General features: G+C 50.7%; 9 protein-coding genes across 9 annotated transcripts; 8 read left to right on the top strand and 1 right to left on the bottom strand.

The window, feature by feature from the left end:
- Nucleotides 1-946: 946 nt before the first annotated feature.
- On the top strand, nt 947-3,835 carry CLAFUR5_13371 (T-complex protein 11-like protein 2; the record flags this gene model as incomplete). Its single annotated transcript, XM_047912519.1, has 1 exon — nt 947-3,835. The coding sequence occupies one exon, from the start codon at nt 947-949 to the stop codon at nt 3,833-3,835; it is 2,889 nt and encodes a 962-aa protein (XP_047768661.1).
- A 1,152-nt stretch (nt 3,836-4,987) lies between these two features.
- On the bottom strand, nt 4,988-5,293 carry CLAFUR5_13370 (uncharacterized protein; the record flags this gene model as incomplete). The annotated part of the gene is made up of 2 exons (XM_047912518.1): nt 4,988-5,015; nt 5,103-5,293. 2 exons carry the CDS (start codon nt 5,291-5,293, stop codon nt 4,988-4,990), a joined length of 219 nt encoding a protein of 72 aa, XP_047769036.1.
- Nucleotides 5,294-8,166: 2,873 nt separating this feature from the next.
- On the top strand, nt 8,167-9,084 carry CLAFUR5_13369 (uncharacterized protein; the record flags this gene model as incomplete). Its single annotated transcript, XM_047912517.1, has 1 exon — nt 8,167-9,084. One exon carries the CDS (start codon nt 8,167-8,169, stop codon nt 9,082-9,084), a length of 918 nt encoding a protein of 305 aa, XP_047768654.1.
- A 750-nt stretch (nt 9,085-9,834) lies between these two features.
- Nucleotides 9,835-10,677, top strand: CLAFUR5_13368 (uncharacterized protein; the record flags this gene model as incomplete). The annotated part of the gene is made up of 1 exon (XM_047912516.1): nt 9,835-10,677. The coding sequence occupies one exon, from the start codon at nt 9,835-9,837 to the stop codon at nt 10,675-10,677; it is 843 nt and encodes a 280-aa protein (XP_047769054.1).
- A 727-nt stretch (nt 10,678-11,404) lies between these two features.
- On the top strand, nt 11,405-12,241 carry CLAFUR5_13367 (uncharacterized protein; the record flags this gene model as incomplete). Its single annotated transcript, XM_047912515.1, has 1 exon — nt 11,405-12,241. One exon carries the CDS (start codon nt 11,405-11,407, stop codon nt 12,239-12,241), a length of 837 nt encoding a protein of 278 aa, XP_047768655.1.
- Nucleotides 12,242-13,715: 1,474 nt separating this feature from the next.
- Nucleotides 13,716-14,287, top strand: CLAFUR5_13366 (Derivative of benzaldehyde biosynthesis cluster protein C; the record flags this gene model as incomplete). The annotated part of the gene is made up of 3 exons (XM_047912514.1): nt 13,716-13,894; nt 13,956-14,160; nt 14,243-14,287. 3 exons carry the CDS (start codon nt 13,716-13,718, stop codon nt 14,285-14,287), a joined length of 429 nt encoding a protein of 142 aa, XP_047768656.1.
- Nucleotides 14,288-14,671: 384 nt separating this feature from the next.
- CLAFUR5_13365 (uncharacterized protein) lies at nt 14,672-14,905 on the top strand (the record flags this gene model as incomplete). Its single annotated transcript, XM_047912513.1, has 1 exon — nt 14,672-14,905. The coding sequence occupies one exon, from the start codon at nt 14,672-14,674 to the stop codon at nt 14,903-14,905; it is 234 nt and encodes a 77-aa protein (XP_047769055.1).
- Nucleotides 14,906-17,260: 2,355 nt separating this feature from the next.
- CLAFUR5_13364 (uncharacterized protein) lies at nt 17,261-17,743 on the top strand (the record flags this gene model as incomplete). The annotated part of the gene is made up of 1 exon (XM_047912512.1): nt 17,261-17,743. The coding sequence occupies one exon, from the start codon at nt 17,261-17,263 to the stop codon at nt 17,741-17,743; it is 483 nt and encodes a 160-aa protein (XP_047768657.1).
- A 973-nt stretch (nt 17,744-18,716) lies between these two features.
- CLAFUR5_13363 (uncharacterized protein) lies at nt 18,717-19,190 on the top strand (the record flags this gene model as incomplete). The annotated part of the gene is made up of 3 exons (XM_047912511.1): nt 18,717-18,760; nt 18,832-19,033; nt 19,095-19,190. 3 exons carry the CDS (start codon nt 18,717-18,719, stop codon nt 19,188-19,190), a joined length of 342 nt encoding a protein of 113 aa, XP_047768658.1.
- Nucleotides 19,191-24,494: the final 5,304 nt, after the last annotated feature.

The raw sequence follows: 24,494 nt of genomic DNA, 5'->3' as shown, positions 1-24,494 counted from the left end.
GGAGACGGAAGCTCCCGAGCCTGCACGTGTGTAGGAGCGAGTGCCGTGGTGGAGTGCAGAAAGGCTCGCAGGCTCAGGCAGGAGGGGATTGTGAGATGGAACGCAATTGAGACAGGTGGGTATTGTGGTGTTGGTGTGTCGAAATGTGATGTATTTGAGAGGTACCTGATGTCGCGCATGGCTGCAGCGGCGGTGTCGGATGGACGACTGCAATCGTGCATGTCACACCAAAAGCGCCAATGCTGCTGCCTGAGCGTAGAACTTGTCGAGGAGTGGAGGAAGCAGCATGTTGCCTTTAGGGCTGAGAGTGAGCTGGCCTATGATGGCATCCCCTTCTATCGAGATGGGCACGAGCTGATGCTTTGGGCAGATGCCGAACAGGTAAAGCAATGGTATGAAGCGGCCATTGCAGCAGGTGGTGAAGACAATGGCAAGCCGGGGCCAAGAGATTGCACGCCCGATTACTACGGCGCTTTCGTGAGGGACCCGGTCTGTGGCATCGATTTTGAGGCTTGTTGTCGCCTGACGGACGAGAATTGTGCATGATGTTGATGTTGTTGTTGTTGTTGTTGGAGGTGGGTGGGAAGATGGCAGTGAGCACAAATAGCAACGTGGAGCTGAGTGCGCTGCACGTGGAATGCCAACATCGTGTGCTGCACAAAGGACTATGATGTAGGATGGCATGGCAGTCCCATCGTTTGCAGAGCAGTACAGTATACCTGAGACCATAGTGCAATACAGTCACTTCGGCTAGAAATCGTCGGTTCCAGCGATCTGCAAGGCTTGGTCGTCATACCAGGATGATGGGTCCCATGAATCAAGCGTCATCCCCCACCAGCCGCTCCGCTCGCTCCACGACTGCCTGGCTCTCGACATCCACCTGACACCCTTCTTCCCTATGACACCCTTATTACCGTCCTACGCGCCATACTATCGCACGCCCACCATGTCGCAATCAGACGAGGGCAACGACGCCCACGACATTCCCACGCGCAACTGGGAGAGCGAGCTGGCCGAAAGCGTCCCCGAGGAGGCCGAGCAACAACAGACATTCTTCGCACCGCCAGCACACATCGCCGCGCGCTTCTATCGAAACGCACTCACACGTCGCAAGTCTTCAGCGGCATCGTCACGACGAAACTCGCTGTCGTCGGCGCAATCACACACATCCAGCCGATCGCATCGCCGAGGCTCGACAGGATGCCAGAGTACTTACATAGCACAGCATTTGCGACGAGCGTCTATAATCGAATCGCGAAAGGCCCGCCTGGCTGATCGCGCTGCCCACGCCGAGCAGGTGCGACTGCGAGCGGCGCTTGCCAAGGCAACACCACGAGGCAACAATCAGAGTGAAGAGCGCGCGGTCGCAGCGCAATTGGCGAAGGAGAAGTACTTGGCCAAGGTTGCGGCAGCATGTGCGGAAGAGGTGGCGCGCGCAAAGCGTATTGCAGAAGAGGTGAAAGATCGCAAGCTGGCCGAGGAGACACGCTTGCGACTGGAGATGGAGGAGCGCCATGCCGAAGCTGAGAAGAGACGGGCAGAGTACCAGCGCAATCTGCAGATTAGGCGTGCTCGACGGGCTATGAGTGCGGAGAAGAAGCTGGCGGTGCTGGAAGAGGTGGATGTACTGGACGAAGAGGCCATCATCGATGAGATCGTAGAAGTGGAAGGACAAGTAGACGAAGTCGCTGCGAAGCGCATTCAGCGAGCATGGCATTTGTACCAACGACGAAAGCCAGTCGTTGCCTTCAAACAGCTCTATCTCTCGGCCCATCGCGCGCAGAATACGGTCTTCGAGGAGATGACAGCTCTTGTAGCTGACACCCAAGTCATCGATGCGACAACAGCCATGCTCACACACCTTGGTCTGCAGGAGCCAAACGACGCCAATGCCTCGCTGAACACGAGAACCTTCCTCAGCGCGTATATGATATGTGCCCATCCGGTGGCCGTGCTGCTCAACAAGACTGGTGCGCAAGAGCAAGACTTGATTTCGAAAGCCTCGGACCTGATCAGCCAGTTCGAAGCATCTGTTGAGCGTCTGGCACCTTGGAACGACTACACTGCCAACCCGATGCAGCTGGAGACACTGTCGCAGTCGTACACAGCATACACCTCCGCTTTTGCAGCTTGGCGACTACAAGACTCTAGCGTACTCGTGGACGGCATGGTCGCCTCGTTTGTTGAGTTGGACGCGATCTGGCAGACGGTCAAGGATGACAGTCGCGGTGAGGTAGCTAGCGACTACCGTCAGGGCATTCGCGACAATCAAGTCATGCTTCTGAGCAGGATCAGGAAGCTCGCCGGTCCAGACCGAGCAGACATGCTCATCAAGAAGGCTATTAGGGAAAGTCGTCGCAAGAGGCCCAAGCAACGACCAGCTTCAGAGGTCAGGCCGCGTGGTGTTGAAGCTGCTTCGAGTGATTCAGGTCCATCCGAACAAGTGGTTGATGAAGCATTGCCAACCTTCGCAGTTGGCTCGGGCGAGATCAACAAGCTCTTTACATCAATGCCAAGCAACCGCGTTTTGACCCATGAATTGGCCATCGACAAGCACTACAAGCTCGAAGACAGGAACGGCGACCTTCGACACCAGCTGTACCGGAGCATCTGCGACAGCATGAAGGCTGGGTTTGAAGCCGGGAACGGTGCCGTCTGGACAGTCTCGGCTGCTGAGAACGTCAAGGAGAAGCTTTTGCGGATGCTGAAGCCTGGTAACAACATGTACACCATGATCTCGGAAGCACTGGACCTGGACAACATCAATCAACAGTGTCAGCGGGGCGTCTTCTCATACTCGGGCTTCTTCAACTTCATGGCCAATGTTCTGCCGAAACTTTGCGCTCCCTTCAGAGATCAGGAGGTGAAGGCCTTGACAGATTATCTCAAGTCAGATGAGAATGGCGACGAACTCAACACGATGATTGAGAAGCTGTTCCGACTTTTGCGCATGGTCGATGTCCTCAGTCTTGACTACACGAACTTCATGATCATGAATGTTGCGCCTCAACTCATCAAGGAAGCGCCAGGGTACGAGCAACGCATGTTCGCCAAAGACCTCGAATCCCACGTCGTCACCTTGATCCGCACAAGGCGATGGTGGCAGGAGTCGTACACATCACTGACTGCAGAAGCCGATCGCCGAGACCCAGAAGGCGTCAGGCATCCATCCGATCGACCAAGTCCACAGAAGATCTATACCCACGCCTTGGTCGAGACAGCCATCAGCCAAGGCGAGCTTGACAAAGATGCCGTACCGGAGACTCTTCTCCTGGACCTCGAAAGATTGCAGCACATCAGGACCAAAGCCATCAGAGTCGCAGTCGTCGGTGCTATACTCCTGACCACCAAGAACATGCTCAAACGCGACGTCCGTAGCCAATGGAAAACCGAAGCAGGTCGTCTCTGGCAGCTCCTCAGCACGGAACCTTATTCCACTTCTTCGTTGAGCGAACCATTCACGGCCGCGAAAGCTTTCTCAGTCCTCGAAACGGCACATAACATGCCGCCCTCAACGAAATCGCACATCTACTCAACCATCTCCCGCTTCTTCTCCCAAGCAGCGGCCGCTACATCGAGCGGTGAGAAGTTTACAGATCCGGTCCTGAAGGTCTTGTTCCAGCGCCTCAAAAGCCACGTCCTATCACGCCTTTCTGCAGAGACCTCCGCGGACAGGGTTCGGGCTGCCTCCTCGGCGAGCGAGAAGCTAGCAGCATGTGGAATGGCGGAATTCACAAGTCAGGTCGCGGGGATTGTGGAGGTGTTGGAGAGGGTCAGAGTGGTTGATTGGGAGGGGCATGGGGGCTGGTATGGGAAGATCGTCGAGGAGATGTAGTGAGATGGGAGAGAGCGGATAGGGATGGAGATTGGGGATTTATGAGTATATGAGTTCTGGGGCATGCATGCATTACGATGAATGTTGGGTCGGGATTTTTGAGCACCGGAATGGGCTGTTGGGGGGGGGGGGGGGCGTATTGTGTAGATGGATGCATGATGATCCGACCGACCTTCTTTCATGCCCATTTTCCCACGGCCACGGCCTTTTAAGGACACGAAGCTCGCTCAAGGCGGCGACACGTATTGCTGACGATACACTCCCGTCCCGCGTATCAATTCCGACTACAGTTTTAGGCAATGTCGAGGTCCTGGTGCGGTGTAGGAGGTGAGGTGGGGGTACGATTGAGCTGCCGGAGGAGGATGTCGTGGATTGGGTATGGTACTTGTGTTGTTCTGCTCTGGGGGGCGTATAGCTAGGTTTGGAGGGGGCTTTGGGGAGGTGTAATGGATGGTTTGGAGGGTTGGAGGGTTCTATTCGGGGGGTAAAGGGGGGGTTTGTTATTTAGTAAGGTGTTTTAGGATGTGTGTCTCCTCTGACAGATGGCATTAAGCGTCTCCGTTAGGGATGGGATGGCTCTGATGCGGGACCTCTCCAGTTTTCTTTTTTTTTTGAAAAAAAAAATCTTTCTTGATTCGGGACCGAAGTTCCGCTGCATCGTTTGCGGTCTCGGCGTCTTGTCCTTCTGCCTCGTCGCTGGGGAATACGGGATACTTGGGTGGAGTCTGAGTGTGTGGGGGGATCTTGATTCCAGGATTTCCAATCCCAGCCAGCGGTGTAGTCGCTCAGTTCCATTGGGCTGGGTAGATCGCTGGAAACATCCTCAGACGAGGAATTCATGACCAGAAGCTCCAAGTTGATCAAAGGACCCTTGTCTTCGTGGATCTTGTCAAGTGCATCGAGGGCCGTTTTGCGTATCCTGGTGGCTAAGTCTTCTGCTTCAGCTGTCTCCGCCTTGGCCAGATCTAGTAGTTGCTTTCTCGTGCTTATTCCAGATCTGGAGCTCTCCTCTGAGATGAAGCCTATTAGCTGACTCCCGGCTGACGTGCATAGACATGACATGACTTGCCGGATTTCAGCGATGGCAGCTTCTAGTTTCTTCACGGACTATTTCCTCAGATGGACTTGCTCCATCACACTATCGTGGTGGTATCAATTGTATTTGCGGATCCAAGCCTCTCTGCACTGTATCTCACTGTGCTGTGCTTCGTTACTCACAGACAGCTGCGAAGCGGACAAGGCCAGGTCTCATGACGTAGAAACTCACATATCAGCCAGGTCACGGGCAGCTCTTGCCTGGATGAAGTGATCTTCCGTGCGATTTTTAAGCTCTTTATAAGTCTCCTTTTCAGGCGTCTCGGCGGTAGCTTTCCATTGGAGTACAGCTTTGTTGAAAGCTGTTTGGATGTACTTGTAGGTCTCATGGTCTGCAGATCTATCAAGGGTTTCGTCGACCATAGCCTCTGAAGATGGGTCAGCCATTCATTGTCAAGATAAGACTGAAGATGTCGAAGACTCCGTCCGATGAAGGAGGGAAGACAGCTTGCTTAATATGTTGTCCGGCCAGCGGTGCCAGCCTTACTGGAGCTCGCGTGACAGTGCCGTGCAGTGTCAGGAGTGGAAAGCTGCAGGCTCAGAATGCCGTGGAACAACGGTGGTAAGTAATGCGTAGTCTGGTCAGCTAGGTCCGAAACAAGAACCGACGCTCAGCTGAGAGGTAAGGATCCCGTTCACTGGTCCTGTCTTAGCCCTCTGACTGACTATGCCAAGCAGTGTGCTAATTGCAGCGAAGCTGCTGAATTACAACAAGGGAGCTAAATGTACAACTTTGTCAGCACGTGACCAAAATGATTGGCTGAAAAGTTCTGGCCAAGACAATTAGCCTCGGCTCTCCGACTATGGTTGCTACTATACTGCGCAATATAGAAACAAATTGTCCGAGCAGTGTCGCGACACAGTACACTGCTTTCTAGCTTATATGTGAGCAGCACCGCACCGCTGCATTCACGGCGCACGTTCACAGCGCCGCGCAGTACCATTTTAGGAGCCGTCTGGATCGGCGAGAATAAGCAGCAAAGCTGAAAGACAGATATATGTAACCCTTGTCAATGAGGCAAGACGTGTCGCAGCTGGAAGCTTGGGATCGTCGATAGAAGAGGGGGCGTCAACACCGTGCTGTTCGGATGTCTTGCGATCCTAGCTTGCAGCCTTCGATGCTGCTGGTCCACCGTGCACTTTAAGCTCTCTCTACTCATGACGACCGCTCATCGGATAAGGCGCTGTAATTATGCATCGTCCATGTCAAGTTTCTGCCTTGAGCTCACGTCTAGTACTTACAGTCTCCTAGAAAGCCCTGCTTGCGTCGAGCAGCTTATCTTTTAGCCAAGTTTGAGACAACATAGATTCCGTTTTGACGGCACAAGATACATACGGCCACAGGTCAGTGAATATAGGGCATCCCGTCTGCTCTGCCGAACTCAAGCACTGAACCGCGAGACTAGTACTACGGTGGGTGACCACGTGGGAATCCCTCGTGCTGTATGTTTTTGCAGAAATCTTGCTTGTGGGGTGGTCTGTGCGGACTGAGTGGATGATCCGAATTTGGCTAGCAAAGTGTACATTTTTGCTTCGGGAACAGCTTCACAGCGTCAAAGACTGTAGAGGTGGTGCTGTACATAGATTCGAAGTTCGCTGAGACGTGCGTCGGGACAAGTCCGGTCATTCACTCACGCCCGTGCGGGGACCGACCGAGCAATGCGAGCATTCTCGGCGACCCCAGAATTTGAACGATGTGGAAAGTAATTGAGCCAGCTCGTCTGACAGTTTTCTCATCAAAGCTCTCTTGTATATTACTGCCATTGCCGCCTGTCTCACATGCCCAGCTTACAGATTCACAGCAGCGAGGCCAGCGACACATTGCAGTCAATTGCGACCCTTTCTGAAACCTTTCCAGTCGGATTGATCGCTGTCCGCCGCCTGAGACAGCGCACTGCGGCTCGCAGTCGGTGGGCTTGACTTCAAATTGGTAATGCTGTCTTTGCTCCGGTGCAGTCGGGTCACTGCAAAGCTGCACGGGCGGTTGTAGTGGCACTACCGGATGTACAAACTTTTCTTAGAGTACTCCTTTCTCTCATGCCATTTTTATTGTACTCTACATCAATCCAGTCTGAAGCTCTGAACAGCCATGAAGCTCCTCTCTATCTTGTCATTGGGATTCTACCTCTTCATCCAGTCCACCAATGCCCAAGGAGTCAATTTCTGCACGGGCAAGAAGGTTTGCGACTGTTGTTGTGTAAGACGTATCCGTAACTTCCATATCTGGGGCATAGTACTGATATGTAATCTCTTGCGGATGGTGTCATAATCTACCGGCAGGTTTCATCTGCGCGGCAGACCCACTTGGTTGCACGAACTCAGAGTGTTCAGCATAAGATTGAGCTGGATTGGTTGATCCTTGGCTCAGGGAGATGGTCCATTTAGAGAGACTTTCCGTAGCGACGGTGTTCAGAGGGTCACTCGAAGAGGACATGTGGATGCTGAGAGCAGACGTCTGGACATTCAAGACGAAGATAGAGGATCTGATGCGGGAGCTCTGTACGACACTAGAACGATACTACCAAGAAATCAATGAGAGATAGCCGGTCATGAACTCCATACTGGTAAGCTGGAAAAGCCCCTAAGAAAGGCACAAGTCTGCAGCAAGTATCAGGCTCTAGACAGATGCTAGTGACAAGACTATGACAAGACCCTTGGTACCAAGCACCAGCAGCTACTCTTGATGTCTTCCTTCCGCAATTTCGAAGTTCGAAGGAGACTGTTGAATGTGGACCGCGGACCCACGACTTCCAAGATAGTCCTTCAGCGACAGCTGCAATCAGTTGTCTTGGCGCTCATGTGCGTAGCGCGATGCAAATTCGCCGTCGTCAAGCTATACTTCGCGGTGACAGACATCAAAAGTCTCCGTCTGAGTCATCAATCAAGAAAAAATTGTGTGTGACCCACGCTGGTCAGCACAGCTTCTGCTGATGTCGTTGCTCTCATGTTTCAATGCGGCACGACCCGCTGAGGACAGCTCACTACTAGTATCCAAATTTCTTTCATCGTCTTTTTCATCATCTCTTTCATCATCTCTTTCATCATCTCTTCACAATCTCATAACGACTTCCCGATACACAACACTATATCCTATTCTAGAGAAGTGTGGCCATTGCCTTCCACCGACCAAAATTGCGATTTGCAGCTGCTCCCAAAGCTGCGCCTCTGCAAATTGTGAAGACGAACACCACACAGCACGATCTATCGACCGGTCCGTAAAAGCACAACGAACCGACATGACACGACAGACTGCCGTTAGCCTCGCAGGCACCGAAGCCAACCTATCGTTCTCTCCCTTGGCTGCTCTTCCAACTGAGATCGTCAGTACCATCGCATCATACCTTACCCATCAGACACCCTCCGACCACGCTGCCTACGATATCTGTCGGCTTCGAGCATCCTGCAGAGCACTACAGGAGAAAACTCTGCCAGCTTTCAGCAAGCGATTCTTCCACACCCTGGATTTTAACACTGCATCTGGCGAACATGGAGGAGGGCTTGATATGCTCCTCTACTTCCTGACTTTCGAGGACGTTGCAAGCGCAGTAAAGACACTGCGTATCCATTGCAATCTAATGGAGACCGCCGACCATACCTATGAACAAGGTCTATTCTCAAGAGTGCTTAGCAAGCTGCCCAAAGGCCTCACCCTGGATATTGAGATTCTATGGAGTGGCGACACTAGCTACAACCATTACACCTCCTCAAACCTCAAGTACGTGACAGCATGTGTACGTGAGCTGACACTGTCCCACCTTCGAATTGCTGCGATCCGGCTGCACAGCATCGCTCTAGATGTCACCTCCTTGCAGGAACTCATCTTAGCTCAGAAGGACAACATCGCATCTCTTGAATTTGAATCCACCATAGTGATAGGAGGAACATGGGACCGAATTCTCCGCGCGTGCCAGACGTGTCCTGCGCTGAGCTCCCTGTACACCGGCGATCTCAACTGCTTCGAACGGGCGATACCAAACAACGTGAGAGAACGGCTCGACAAGAATATACACGTATTCTGTCTCGGAGAACGTGTCGCCAAGGCCGTCAGGAACCCCGCGACTCGGAAAATTGAGACTTATTCAATTCATCGGTATAGAGCTTGGGGTATGGGCGGCGAGGCTATCGAGCTTTTGCTGAAGGCGATCGTGAAGTAGGGTGACTTTGCAAGTCAACGCATCAACACAGATGAGCACAAGCCAGTAGAGAATGTTGGTTGATCATCCAAAGTTGGGCATGGATACCCCTTGGGTAGAGTTGCTTGATGGTGAGAGCTCTGAAGGGCATGAAGGAGACCGCCAAGCCTCAAGGGAGGAATTCAGGCTTGACGACAGTCGTGAGAGTTGAGCGCTCAGAATAGCTCGTGGCTCGCAGCAGCTTGACACTTTCCTGGCACAGTAATGAGGATTGTATGAGCCATTTGCAACAGTTGAACATAAGTCGCTGCATCTCTTGCGCATAACAGTGATTCCCCGAGGCTTGGCCACTAGTAATAACTGCTAGTGCTCGTTGTAAGCCACTGAGACATTTCGACGTCAATCACTTAGTGTACAAAACATCTTCGATCGCTAGCAAACACTTGTCGCCTCAGGGAGTACCTACAAACCTTCCATTATCGGTAACTCGTCGACCCATCATTACTTCCGGTCGCCTAAGTCTGTCCACTAACCTCGACAGCACGCTCCCTTCCCATATCTAGTCGTCTTTCACTCGAAGTAGTGAATTTGCCGACTCATAAGCCCTGTCCTCTGTACTCTTCACTATAAACTGTTATCATTCAAGTCTTCGACGATGTCATGCGATAGTGTCGTGAGTTGTCGCTGGAGCATTATATTCGGGTTTCCAGCCTCGAACTGCGAACCTTCTTCCCATCAGCGAGCAGCATGCCAGACCGTCATCAAACCACCATGTCATCGCCTGCTACCGGCAAGGATCCTCCCACCAAGGACAACAAAGAAGACTACTTCACTGCGATACCCACGGAGATGTTCGCCAATGTGGCGTCGATGCTAGACGACAAGGATCAACTCGCGCTACGCCAGACTTGCCACTTTGCGAAGGTAGTGGTGCAAACTGCATTCAACAAGCGATACGTCGAATGCTTGCTCATCAAGATCCAACCAAGCAGAGAAGACGAGCTTGAAGCCATCCTCGGTCTCCTGACCACAGACGACTTCGCTGTCGCCGTGAAGAAGGTCAAACTCGTTGTTCTTGGCCCCAGCTGCGGCAGCTTCAAGTACTACACCAAAACCTTCAGCAAGATCCTCTCGAAGCTTCCGGTCCAGCTTGATGTCGAGATCGATGGCTCCAACTCAATCGGACTGGACGACACAGAGGTCCCAGCAGCCGCCGATGGCTTCCTCCAGGCTCTGGCACAGTCTTCGCAGCAGGTTTCCTCACTGAAGATATCCTACATCTTCCTCGGGACCACCCGCTTGAGGGCTCTGTTCGCTGCGCAGAAGCCGTACCTCCGAAGCATCGACCTTCAGATGTTGGTGTTGCAGTATGGGTCCTGGGGTGGTTTGTTGCGGACTTTCGTCGACGGAGAACTAGACTCCTTCTACTTCTTCCACCTCGAAGTGGCGACCGAGCCGGAGGAACAAGTGCTGGCCTCTAGGATACTCACCGACCGCTCGATCAAGAACAAGCAGGGAGAGGAGATCGGAAACATCAAGCTCGGACTTGGTATGGCGCAGCTCAAGGGGCCCAAGTGTGTTAGGAAGGGATTGAAGAAGATCTTCAAGGAGTAAGGCTATGAGGTGCAGGCGGGAATGTAGCCAGAGCGCGGAAGACGAGCAAAAGACGGCGGCTGTCAGATGTGCTGGGAGCGTTTCAAAGTCGACCTTGCTGTAAGCTAGCTAGTCATGTCATCACATTATGGAATGCACGTTGCAATCCATGCTCGGTATCAGCATTGAAGGTGTCGTGATCCGTCAGTCTCTGACCTTCAAATTATCTTATCATCTCGCAACTCTTTTGAAGAATATCATAATCGACGCACTGAATGATATTTGACCCATGCTGCAATCCTCTGTAGGCGGTAGCGTTGCTCAAAGCCGTGTACCATGATTAGCGTGGTTCATGTGCTGCCGACACATCTGCACGTCATCTGTCAGTAATTGTTTGTTCTACGAGCTGACTTACATACACGTCTTGGACTCCCATTAGCCATACAACAGCCATGAGGCGTTGCATAAGAAGCTCTTCTGTTCACTAGGACCCAGAAGGCAGCGCTCTTCTATACACTCTCGTCATTCACTATATTCATTCAAATTCGATGGTGTCTCCGCTTCGTGCGTTGTGTGTTGGGAGCGAGGATAAATTGGTGGTCGCTGCCCTCGGACTTCTTTCTGACCCGCTCACACTTTCAGCTCCGTTCCGAGATCTACTATCATCCCACAATTCAAGATCAGTCAGAAGCTGCAGTAAACATCCTCGTTAGCACAGACTTCGTTCGAATTTCATCGTATCGCATCTATGGCAAAGAAGAAGACCTCCCGCAAGCCGCCCTACAAAGGGCCCGATCGACTCACCGCCCTTCCCTCGGAGCTCTTCGAGAAGTTCGGAGACCACCTTGACTCCACCGACGTTCTTAAGCTGCGCCTAGTCAATAGAACTATCCATGCCAAGACCACCAAGAGCTTCAGCGAGAAGTTCACGCGCAGCCTTACTATCGAGACCAGCAGCGATACCAAGGCGTCGGAGATGGTGTTGCGCTTGCTTGGCTGCGATGTCATGGCGAACACGGTCAAAGTACTGCGCCTTGTGCATTCGAGCAGCAGCATTGTCGATGCCGAGCGCGATCACGACTTCTTCGTGGAAGTCATGGGCAAGATCCGCGTCTCGCTGGAGCGGGTGAGCATCGTTGGGGACTCGTCAAGGGCCCAGGGCGACACGGTACTTTCCACGGCCCCGTACCAACTTATCCGTGCACTCAGCACTTCCGGGAAGTCGCTTTCGATCCTGACACTCTCCAACGTCGGCGTCGACCACAGCTTGCTTCAAGCTCTCTTCGAAGCCCAGAAGACCAGTCTGGAGCGTCTCGACATCGAGAAGAGCATGCTGCAGGGTGGCGGTCTAAGCCTTCTGCGAGTCTTCACCGGTGATGGGTCCAGATTGAAGCGCATATATCTGACCGAGGTCCGCGAGTCGGCCCATCCAATGCAAAAGGTGGTGTTCGCACCGAAGAACCTTCTCAAGGCTGTCAGGAACCCCATTACCAACCGCTTCGAGGATTACAAGCTTCAAGGAAACACGGCGTGGTTCATGGGAACGGAGGGTGTGAAGGTCGGAATGAAGGCGGTGTTTGGCTAGAGTGAGTGAAGGTAGTATTGGAATTGATGATGACAAGATTCGAGGATCCCAGGAAGCAAGAACCGCAGGGAAAAGCGATTATGACCAAAGGCCATGGTAGTTGAAGATCCTGCCAGATCGTGCAAGACTTCCTCGCATGAGATTTGGCCACCACGCTCGAGTAGCGATGATGATTGGATCATGCTAAACATGCCTTTACTAGCGTAGACTAACTGAATGTTATTGGAGACCGGATAGCCGTCCTCAAGCCCTTCCTCCTGACAATCGATCAACCCGATCGTGGTACCGTCGTTGGGATGGGGTTCGAAGATGTCTTGGAGGCCTTTGAGATAGGCGTCGTCCTGCCCTAGCCAGTGATTTGTCGCGCAAGCCTTGCGGACATCCATGATACGCTGTTTGAGCATACGGCTTGTGAATTTACTCGATTTCGTCTTTGATCAATAAGCTGTAGTCCTTCTGTATACCCTCCTGCAGGTATAGTTATCGGTATCTCGCAGGCACACAAAGTGATGCTGAAATCCTTTGTCGTTAATAGTGTTGTTCTGTGTTCTGTCCCGCACTACCTTAACGAGGGCCAAGGGCTTTGTGGAGAAGTCTGCATTACAACCCTTTATAACTGTCGATAATTGGTGAGACTACAGCGCAGTGGACCGGCCATCCAGTAGGTATGTCTTGCCAAACATCAAGCGTTATGACCATAAAGTATGGCATGACACGCCCTTTCTGCTCACCATGCTTCAGCAGTTGGTCTCATTGGATCCACCTGATACCATTCACTATATCCTTCACGATAGTAGCGCCTCCTCCATGAGTGTCGTGTGTCGTGTGTCGTGTGTCCTGTGTGACCGATCGGGCGGGAGGTCGACGTCCGGGCCTTGAACTGAGCGAATGTGCTGCCACGTCGGATCTGCAAACGATAGCAAGGCGCTTAGGAACTCGAACACTGGGAGAATCGAGATCGACAAACTGAGTCGATTGACAGCGTGGTTGATGGGGGTTGAAGCTGTGGCGATTGGCCTCAACGCTGTTTGGCAGTGGTAAGAGGCCCGACATGGGATAATGAGAGGAGCGCGCTTCGGCGCTTCTCCTTTGTAGGCCGACACTGCGCTATGAAGCTATCGTTGTGGCCAACAACAATGGATTCTGCTGCTGTGTGAGCGGCCACGTCTTTGCCGCGGCCTCGTGTAGATGGCATCCATACATCTGCCTGATGGAACATGAGGACTGGTCGGTAGCGTCAGCCTTGCTATAGCCCGAAGTGGGTTGATGGAGAAGTTTGTACATACGGCATGCGAAGATGAACAACGAACGTCAACATGAAGTCCATCCCGCTTTCCCGATGCCTGTCTCGGATTTCGCGTAAACGTTCACCCACAAAGCCGAGCAACCCCGACCCTGCATCAACAACTCCATCCATCTTCCTTGCCCACGAAATGAAGCCAACGCCTGTCCCAACATCTCACCTCCACCCTCAATGCTCACACCTCGTCGTCTCTTCACCTCCTTGAAAGCACACTCCTCTCTTCTCCCGTGCCGCAGTCCCGCCACCCTCCGCACCTTGACCAACACAGCCAGCATCATGGGCAAGCAAGAATGGATCGTCATCCTCCCCGACTACCCGGGCGCTCTTGAGAAACGTATGGAGGTCAGACCGTAAGCCTACTCCATGCCACACAGACCATGAACGACAGGCCGACGGACAAACACACGATAGACAACACCTCGAAGCCATCAAACCGCGCGTGCAAGCCGGCACAGTCGTCCTCGGCGGAGCATCCTTAGACGAACCAGCAAAAGAAGGATCGCCCATGAAGATCAATGGTAGCGTCATGATGGCGGAAGCGGACACGGAGCAGGAGGTCAGGGAGATCATTGAGAGTGACATCTACTACAGGACTGGTGTGTGGGATAAAGAAAAGGTAAGCGCGAGAGCATACAAAAGCTGCATACACACTACAGCCACTCTCCATGGCCCATGGGGCTGTTGCTGACCCGCTACAGATCCGGATCTTCCCGTTCAAGAGTGCCGTGAGGCAAGGGCTCTGAGCGGTCTGCTTCGAAGAGTGCCTTTTGGCAGGCTTTACTACAGCTGATTATGTGCACGCAAGGCCTCGCAAGATCATGATGGACTGCCCATTGACTGAGGGCCAGAGCGTGACGCAATGGGATGGTCTGGGTCCAGCCAGGCCGTGTATTGGCAGGAGTAAAAGTCTCGCTAAGTCTTCTCGTAACATGTTTCCACTTCCTTTCTCTCGTCTCTTGCTTGCTGCTACTCCGCGTTTTATGTCTCACGTCATGTCCATCTCTCCGCGGTCGGTCGCAGGTCGGCACGCAGCTGCAACTGCAAACTCCGTCATCTTCCGCAAGGACCCTTGACCCGAACGTTGTTGCGATGCACGACGCGCCCTCAACATCCGCTGCTTCGAGGCAATGTCTGGCGTTACGCATGGTGCCCCGATGTCCAAGCATGAGCGAACAACCACCAACATCGCCGAGCACCTCAAACGAATCGTCTCCCCATGGCCCGAGGTCCTCTCCCAACGCGACATCGACTTCCGCACCCCAGCCGGACAGCTTATAGCATCCTGCATCTCCCTTGGCTTCGAAGCCGTCCTCGACGGCTACCCAGGCACATACACTTGGAAACAGCTACAAGAGATCTAGTGACAAGAGCTTGTGGACTATCCTGAGGCCCGGCTGTCTCTGAACAATGCGCATGCCGATGTGGACGTAGAGATGGGCTATGCGACGGTGCATTTTGATATGGACAGGAACTTCACGGCGAGTGTGGATCTCAAGGCGTTCACGGAGATGAGGTGGATGAGGTGGATGAGGCAGGACGATGGGAGGTGGGAGATTTTGAGGTTCCATGGTATGAGGGGGAATGCTGTTAATGCTGGCGTCGTGTGAGGGATACACATGGGTGTTGAAATATGGGCCCAATCATGTCCAGAGGGTTGAAGCTTTGCTCGATGGAAGCTCGCGTGAGCAGAGAGCTGGCAAGCAGAACGCACCCAGCTCAGCTTGGCATGCGTGCAGTGCATAATGCCGAGTAGAGCCACGGTTAGGCAGCTGTATGACTTGCTGACATTTAGGGCGTTCGCGCCTGGTGAGCCGAGTCTACTGCGCCTGGAGAGGATGAGACCGAAGTATTTGCACTGCAAATTTAGGTCTGCGAGGCCCACGATCTGGTTGCCATTCTATCTTGGCTAACAACTCACACGGACCAGGCATTGGATGGCAAGTCATGAACTGCTCTGGTTCCAAGGCTGGTATCTAGTACCGCCGGCAATGCGCCCATCGATGAGAACCATGGATCAAGACCTTGACAGCACGTGCGACTATCTCGACCATAGGATCTTGACGATATACATCCTCGCATTGCAAGATGCTCTGGAGCTTAGAAATCTGCTGCAAGCGGTCAATTTGGGAGTGAAGCCAGAATGGAGCCATCAGACGAGAGGTCCGAACGATCGGCAATAGACACATGTGGCTGGTCCTTTCGCACAGAACCCTTACACAGAGAATCGTTGCTACTGCTGAGGCCCGGTTGCAACAAGCTTGCAGTGCCTTGCACAAGTGCTGGCGGATGGGCTGATCACGACATGGGCACCACGTGGCGATACGAGCTGCAGACCCCCTTCGAGCTCAGCCCATCAGCATAAGTACGATCCGACGCCTTCGTCGCATGCGCGAGCTAGTAGATGGCTGTGTCGTGCCAGAGCCTGTCAGCTAGTCGTGCTCTTCTCTAATGGCTACATACACTTTGCCATCTCGGCGACACCGTCAGATATGCAATCAAGTTGATAAGTATGGGGTGTTCACAGCGGTGATCAGAGTGCTGTGGCTTGCACAGAGACGTCTCGAGCACGCCTGGTCATGCAGCATCGAACTATATCGAAAGCCAAAACTGCACTAAGCACCTTCCGGCCAAGAGGCATGTCGAACAACTCTCCGCGACTGGCAACGAGCATCTACTTCTGCAGCTAGAGACCCATATGGCAGTCACGTGGCATGTGTATCTTTCACCTCCGTCTTGGCAGAAGGTCTCGAAGAAGAACTACACCCAGTGTACGAGCTGACGATGAAGAATCTGCAAAGCTGGCTTGACGCCTTCAGAGGTTGGGCGTCTCTTAGCGACAATGGTTTCGACAATGGATAAGCAAGAGTCGTCCGATGAGGTGCTTGCCTGACACCGTTTCCTCATTCGCAAACCTCACTATGCAGTACCTTTTTGCACTTGGCTGGCTAGGATGCCTCGCAGTGGCAAGTCCGGCTCCTGTGAAGACGCCCGTGTGCGCTCAGTCCGCCTTCAACGTCCTCAGTCCTTTTGCTAGAAATACTGCTGCATCGGAGTATTGTCAGCAGCGTTACGCTGTCGCTGCCATTACGCAAACAACAACTTGTGAGTGGGAGAGGTGGCCACTGTTGAATATGACTGCACAGATACACCAACGTCGACTTCATTACAAGTGTTGACTGTGCTTCGGACAAGACCAGTCCTATCTGCATCGACCGTGACTAGACTTGTCACCAAAACAACGGGGACGACTTACCTGAACAAAAGAGAAGCTACGCCAGCTACAGCTCCTTTGCCGAGGTGGAGCCAGTCGGAGTACTGGAAGAGTGCCTCATCTGCGTTTTCGCCGCCTGGTCCAGGGGTGTTCAGTACAGCGTGCTCATGCATCCAGACTGCGAAGAAGGTATGCAAGCCCTGTCTAGGAAGAGTCTGCTAGAAGCATTTGCTAACTCCAGTCAAGGTGATAGCAATGGTGACTGCCAGGAGGGGCGTAGTAAAGTCGACTTCGACGACAACAAGGTATACCGCAGTCACGCTGGTCTTCGATGGACCGACCACTAAGACAGCCAATGCGCTGGCCACTGTATCTGCCGGACCCGGATCATGCCCCAATGTTAAGAGCCCGTACACCGACAGCAGTGTCAGCCGAGACTGCAAGCAATATAACACGTCTACAAACAGGCTTTGACCCCAGCCGAGCTGCGAAGACCCTCGGTACGATGGCGAACGTTGCAGTTTTCGAGAGCTGCACTGCCAGGTGCTCAAGCACGACCACTTGCGTGGCACTTAATTACTTCCGCCGGACCAGCACTTGCACTTTGCTCAAGGACAAGTCTGGTATATCCAGCGCAAACGATGACACGGATTCCGCACAACTCAATACCGGAGGCTCCTTTGCCTCATTGCCACTCGATGCTTCTGGCGCATACAACCCGCCGAACAGTGAATTCGCCTTCCAGGTCGCCACAAACATGGTCTTCGGCTACTCGCCATCCGACTTGACCAGGTCTGTGGCAACTACGAATTTCGCAGATTGCATAAACCAGTGTGCGACCACTGATCGCTGCGTCATGGTGAAGCCGAAGTGGTTGCTCGAGATCTCGCCCAACTACTACGACTTCGACAGCACAGCTTTGAGAAGGGTGAAGTATAGACATCACACGGAGGACGGCGCAGAAGATGCAGCGGCGGTCGGGAGTTAATGGCCAAGCTGGACGAAGATGAGTTCCTTCACGACAAAAGCAGGATTCCAAAGGCATGACATATATTAGAATGGAGCTGACTTCCAGACAGTAGTGGCCTTCTCTTCATTCGTCAGGGCACGTTGCTTGGATTTCGCTACTGTTCACATCCGCCTTCCGTTCCACCATTCTCTCAGTAGCCGCTCGTAGCGATCTGCCCTCGGTGGCCAATTCCACGCCTTTAACACCGATTCTCTCGATTGTGCATCTTCCGTTGTCCTCTTCTCTTAGTCTTGTAATGCCGTATAGCCTGTAAAGGTCTTAGCGCGATCTGCCACGTGCATGGAACCACCGCTACAGGGCGGATAGAGGTAAATTACAAGATCGGGAGAGCTTACATTTAGACTCCATTTGGGTTTCCTCATTATCCACGTCCCGGTCCCTCGAAAGCCGCAATCCTAACACTCGTCGTCTAGCAAATGCCTCGGGCTAATTTAATCTTTGCAATTTAAATTGCTAACAGGGATGGTTCACTCATCTTCTTGGCTACTGCAATAATATCATTAAAAGGCGTCACTGAGTTCGCAGTCTCTCATTTAGGTCATTACTCTTACGGTACTTTCGTAAGTATGCAGTTTCTACCCACGCTTTCCGCATGGTATTCTAGCAGGCTTGTAAGATTCCTTTGACGTTTAGTCGACAAAACTCAGCATCTAACTTCAGCCTCATTATACCTCTTCGAGGGGCAAGTTCAAGATTATTCGAGTCCGTGCAATGCCCTTGTCACTGTCAGCGCTGCAGAATAGGCAGCCCTGCTCAAGCCCTGTCGACGCGGAGACTTCGGACAGGGTACGCTTAGACTCTGACCGAGAGCAGGTGGAAAGGGATACCCTTGACACATTTTAATCGAGGAGCAATTATGATAAAAGTAGTGCTGGCATCGCCCATACATCATTATCCGGCACTGTTCTCTATCCAACTCGCCTTCTCAAAGATGCGTTTCCAATCGCAATTCTTTCTCGCGGCCCTGACCTCTACGTAAGTCTCCTCTACAAAAGCTCTAGTCGTGTCTGCCATACATATCATGACTAACATAACACCTCCACCAGCACCTATGCCTTTAACGACCTCTGGGCTTGCGACCTGTTCAACGGCGCCACAGCCCTGGACTGCGATGACAATTGCCAGAGCCACAATATCCCAAGTGCAACGAAGTCATGCTGTCAAAAGATGATCTCCAAATATAATGGCAAAGGTAATGAGTTTGGTCCTCTGCAGGTGTCAATTGAAACTGGAGGGGATTATGTTAATGTAAGAGTCACTCGGTCGGAGGCGAGGGTGCTGTTGGGTGAGGCTGACGTATGAGGGATAGTGTTACATGTCGTATCTCACGAACGGCTTGACATTCATTGCTGAGGACTTCACGAACTGTGTCAACGACCTTAACTATTTCTCTTGTGAGGGGTGAAGAGTGGAGGGAGGTGGGTGGGGAAGTTCATTCTTCTTGTTTGAAGAGCTGGCCGTGTTATTGATAATGTTGTAGTATTGGCTGTGAGAAGTCCTATGATGAACAACAGACCTATCCTATCAAGCAACTATATGCTCTTACTAGGCGACTTTCACCTACGCCTCTTCGTAGGAGGTCAGCAGGTAAGATCAATGGAGAGGCTGGTTGAAGGTAGGTCTGCTCCCAGACGAAAGCATACTAGCAAAGACGGGACATATCGCAACGTTGCCATTAATCAGACAGCAAAACTGCTGCATATACTAAGAATCCTGTTCAAACTCATGTTTCCTCCTACCTGACATTTGCTTGATACTCTAGAAAGTCCTTACAGTAGGAATATCGACATCAAAACACAAGGCCCGATACGACCTAGGCACCACGCTAGCCAAAAGCGACTCGGCTACGAATCTCATCCTAGTAGACTCGACATATATAGCGTTAGCGACCTCTCTTAATAGTGTTATAAAGGCCGACATAATAACGTTTTAAAAAGCGGTCTATATAATATATAACGCCTTTAACCTAGCCTTAAAGCTTATATAGCTTAATCGTATCACTAGCGTAAAGAGCTTATAGTATCGCGTCTAAGCGTATATATAGGTAATAGCCTATTATTAAAACTTAAGGCTACGTACGTAAAGAATTAGATAACTAATTAGTTACCTATATCGCGATCCGAGCGTATATATAGGTAATATCCTATTATTAAAACTTAAGGCTACGTACGCTAAGAATTAGGTGACTAATTAGTCACCTATAGCCTCTTTAAGAGCAACACTTATCTATTCTAGATAGACATAACGTGCTTTACTACCGAGCGGGCTATACTACCGAGCGGGCTACTTTTACTAAGAACTATACTACTTCTACTTTGATTACGACGGTATCTTAACACGACGACATACTATAGAATTGTTACTAGGAGGACAATTTCTCTTCAGATTCTTTGCTATCTAGTAAGTCTACTTAATAGGTACGTACGTTATGCCCCGACTCGCTATATCTCTTATAGCGTCGTAGCCTTAGTACTAGCCGAACACTATCTAGCGACTCTCTACTCACTTCCTACCTCCTAGTATCCTCTAGAGGTATCAATTACGACGCCTTATCAAAGGTTAGAGACCCTCTAGACTGAATATACTTACGCTTTCGTGCTTTCTGCTATATAAGGGCCTCGTTAGACTTACGTAGCTTACTAATCTCGCTTCGTATAAGAGCTATCTAATACGCTATCTCTCTACTCCCTCTCTATTGCCCTATTAAACGACCTTCCTCTTTCTACTACGCCTTTCTAAACCCGTAACGACGCTCTAAGACGTAATAACACCTATTATAAACCCTGTCTTGTCAAAGTTATAGGTGTCCTAGTTAAGGATGCTATACTTCTCCTTTATATTACGTATAAGTATGAACTACTTCTCGATAACGTCTAGATCTTCTATTAGGGCTCGCTAACGATCGTATCTACGTGTTATACGAACCTTTAGCTCACGATGCCGCCTAATAAACCTGTCTATCTAATTGAGACTAGCGGGCTTAAGACCCTTCTCTTATAGTAATAAATTTGCTATTACTCGTATACTAGCCTTTAATAGCGGGAAACCTCTAAAATCTAGCTCGAGTATATACTCAAGTATCATCCTCTCTTCTAGCTCTATAAGCTTCTTCGAATTAGGCTCGTAGTCACCCCGAGGAGGTCGTCTATTCAATCGATACCCTAGTATAGTTCGAGACGCGTCGTATACCTTTATAGCAAGTCGATTCGTAATTGTCGCGTCGCGTTTCGTGGCCTAGACAGCTAAGGTCAGTTTAGCCTCGTTTGAGGACAATATACGCTATAATAGTAGTTATATAGCTATATCTATAGAAGTAGTATAGTTCTTAGTAAAAGTAGCCCGCTCGGTAGTATAGCCCGCTCGGTAGTAAAGCACGTTATATAATATATAACCTGCTTTTAAAACACCCTATATAAGCCCGTATAATAGATAGATAGATTTGTCATTCCCCTGTTCTAGGACCCTATCCGGCCTATATAGGTATATATCTATTATTATATACAAAGGGAAACCCGAATAGGTGAAAACCCTTCCCGCCCCCGACTACTCCTTGTCTAGTTTAGCTTTCCCTCTGAACGTACGTAGTCTATATTACTACCCCGTTAGCCCCCGCTCCTAGCCGGTCTCGTCGCGCTACGTCGTATCCTCTCTTCCTATACTACTCCTACTAGGCGGTACTGTTCTAGCTAGCCCTTCTCTAGTATCTAGTTCGTAATGCGCCGTAGGTCCTTAGCGTTGTTAAGAAGTGCCCTAATCGTCCGGTTCCTCGCCTTTACTATCTACTTCCCCCTTCCTAGCGACTACCTCGGACAGACGAGGAGTACGTACCGTACGTTCTAGGAGCGATAGCCGTAGGGGTAGCTAGTATTCGTGTATCCTAGAACCTTCCTCTATAATAGGTACCCCTAGAGGCCGATGTGTTCGCTCCGTAGTTAGGTTACTATACTACTCTATACCCTCGTAAGGCGGTAGTAGATAAGCTTCGGGGGGTACTTAACCGCGGATTTCGTAGCTAACTATTTATTAGGTTGTCCCGCTAGCTAAGGGCGTCTACTATGCCCTACAACCTAGTTGTTCTACCTTTCCTTCTATAGTTACTCTATAAACAATTTCTTACCCTCCTATTATATTACTAGCTATTCGTCCCTTACCCGGTAGCTCGGCTCGTTTCTAGGTCGAATGCCCTTATACGCTAGTACTAATTCGTAGGCCCTTACAACTACACTAGCGATAACCTTCTATACTAGGTACTATACCGACTTGCCTAAGTAGGAGGTCCGTAGTCCCTAGATATATAGGTCGATCGGCGGTATAGCGGTCTCGTACTTAAGTATCCTTATTAGTGTCGACTTATATACCCCGGTAACCTTCCTTAGGCATTAGTTTTAGATCTTCGCTAACGGCGCGACGAGTCCCTTCGATAGGTAGGCCCTCTTACCTAAGGACTACACTTAGCTACTATAGGTAAGGACTGGCCGTATAATAGCCGTATATAGAAGTCGTAACTACCGGAAGTCCGCCCCCTATATAGACGTAGTGAGCCTCTAGTATGATGCTATATTCTGTTTAGCTTTCCGTAATATTGCCTATACGTACTTCCTCTACCGTAGCGCCGGGTCTACCTATAGTCCGAGGATCCTAAGCTAATTTGCCGGGTTAGTCGTATGCCCCTATATCTAGATAGAAGCTTATATATTGTGGAACCGTGGCCGGCGCGTAAAGTGTATCAGATTGTACTTTTCTGGGGCAAACCGAGCCCCGTGCCTCCTAGCCTAGTCCTCGTAGATCTTGTGCTTCTCTTCTAGTAGCCTATAGTTCTCCTTAGTCGAGGAAGACTACGCTAGGATATTTATGTCGTCTACGAAGCCGCTCGTAGCGGTGTTCTGGGATTCTAGGGCTGGGAGTAGCGTCGCTATAAAGAAGAGGAACAGAATAGGTACTAGCGTTAAGCCTTACGGGATTCTAGTATAGACTGCTTAAAATGGGCTTCTGTACTAGCCGACTAGGATCGACGTACTACAGTTTTAGAGGTAGGACCGTACGAAGTTAATAAGCTACTTAGGGAGTCCTTTCGACCTTAGGATATAGAGTAGCCGCGGGTATAATACGTAGTCGAAGGCTCCCGATATATCTAGACTAAGTAAGGATACTACCTTGTCCCTATTCCTATACTAGATAGCCTTTACCTAAGAGGTGATAAGTTCTATCGCGGATAGCGTCGACCGCTATAAGCGCGTACCTATCTAGGTGTCCGGGAGTAGGGAGTACTCCTCTACCGCCTCGGAGAGTCTCGTTATAACTAGCTTCTTAAGCGCCTTCCTAAGAGTGTTAAGGAGCGTAATTAGGCGGTACGACTTTACCTACGTATAGTCTTCCTTTTACGGCTTACGTAGGACTACTATTATCGGTTATTTAAATACCGTTAGGTAGTATCCGGTCTATAGGCAGGCGTTAAAGATCGCTACGACTACTAGGGCTAGTTGATCTCTATACTTCTTTAGTAGTTCGTTTAGGATCCTATCCGGCCCTAGGGCTTTCTTCGCCGGTAACTTCCTAAGTATAGCGGTAACATCTCCCTCGGACACATTCTATTAGACCGCTATACTAGGGGCTAGGGGAGTAGAGCTGTTTATGTCGCTTAGATTAGCCTCGACTAGGGGCGGGAAGAACTTACTAGCTAGTAGACGCGCCTTAGCCGCGGGGTCGCTAACCGGGCTACTAGGCGACTATAGCGCTAGGATAGAGAAGGAGGGGCCCTATATAGGGTCCTATCGGGCCCATTTCGCTAGCCTCTATATCCTCGCTAGCTTGTCGGCGATTTCTTCTACTATAGCTCTCTAGCCGACTACTTTCTCCCTCCGTATTATAGCTTTCTTCTATTAGTATGCCTCCCTATATACGTTCTAGGCCTCCTCGCTATAGCTACTCGTCTATACCCGGCGGGCTCTCCTTACTTCTCTTACTATCGTAGTGTACTTTAGCGTCTAGTATAGTTTAGACTATATTATTAGTTAGATAAGCGGAACGTAGAGTAAGGTCGCTTTTCTTATTTCGTCTATTAACCCTTAGACTACCTTGTCTATCTCGTCTTTACTATTATATTACTACTACGCGATCTAGACTAGCCTCTCGGAGTCGTCGAGGTATACCTAGATATTAGCCTAGTAGGCCTTTCCCTAGTTTAGCTTAGGGGTTCTCGCTAGTATATATTATATCTATATCGTAATAGAGGTCCTAACTAGTATATAGTCTAACGACGCCTCGAGTTTATGTTCGATCCTATAGTAGGTTACTATATAGTAGTAGCTATCTAAGATCTAGGAGAGGTCGATTGTACCTTAGAGTCCCCCTCTCTTCTAGGTACCTAGGTCCTTTAGGGTATTAAGGGCAATTACGTTACTCGCTATTAAGTCGATTACTTCGTCGGCTATAGGGTACGGCTATATAAGGCTTTCCTAGGAAGGGTAGTATATATTAAAGTCTCCTACTACGATATAATAGCCTTGTCTCTTAAGCGTACTGTCTAGGTATCTATAGACCCTAAGGTCGCGGCTAGACCTCGAGGCTAGCGGTTATATATATATATATTGTCCGCGGCTACTCTATATCCTAAGGTCGAAAGGACTCCCTAAGTGGCTTATTAACTTCGTACGGTCCTACCTCTAAAACCGTAGTACGTCGATCCTAGTCGGCTAGTATAGAAGCCCAT

Source organism: Fulvia fulva, chromosome 12 (genome assembly GCF_020509005.1).
Source record: "Fulvia fulva chromosome 12, complete sequence".
NCBI lineage: Eukaryota > Fungi > Ascomycota > Dothideomycetes > Mycosphaerellales > Mycosphaerellaceae > Fulvia > Fulvia fulva.
This window is presented reverse-complemented; position numbering and strand designations above follow the sequence as displayed.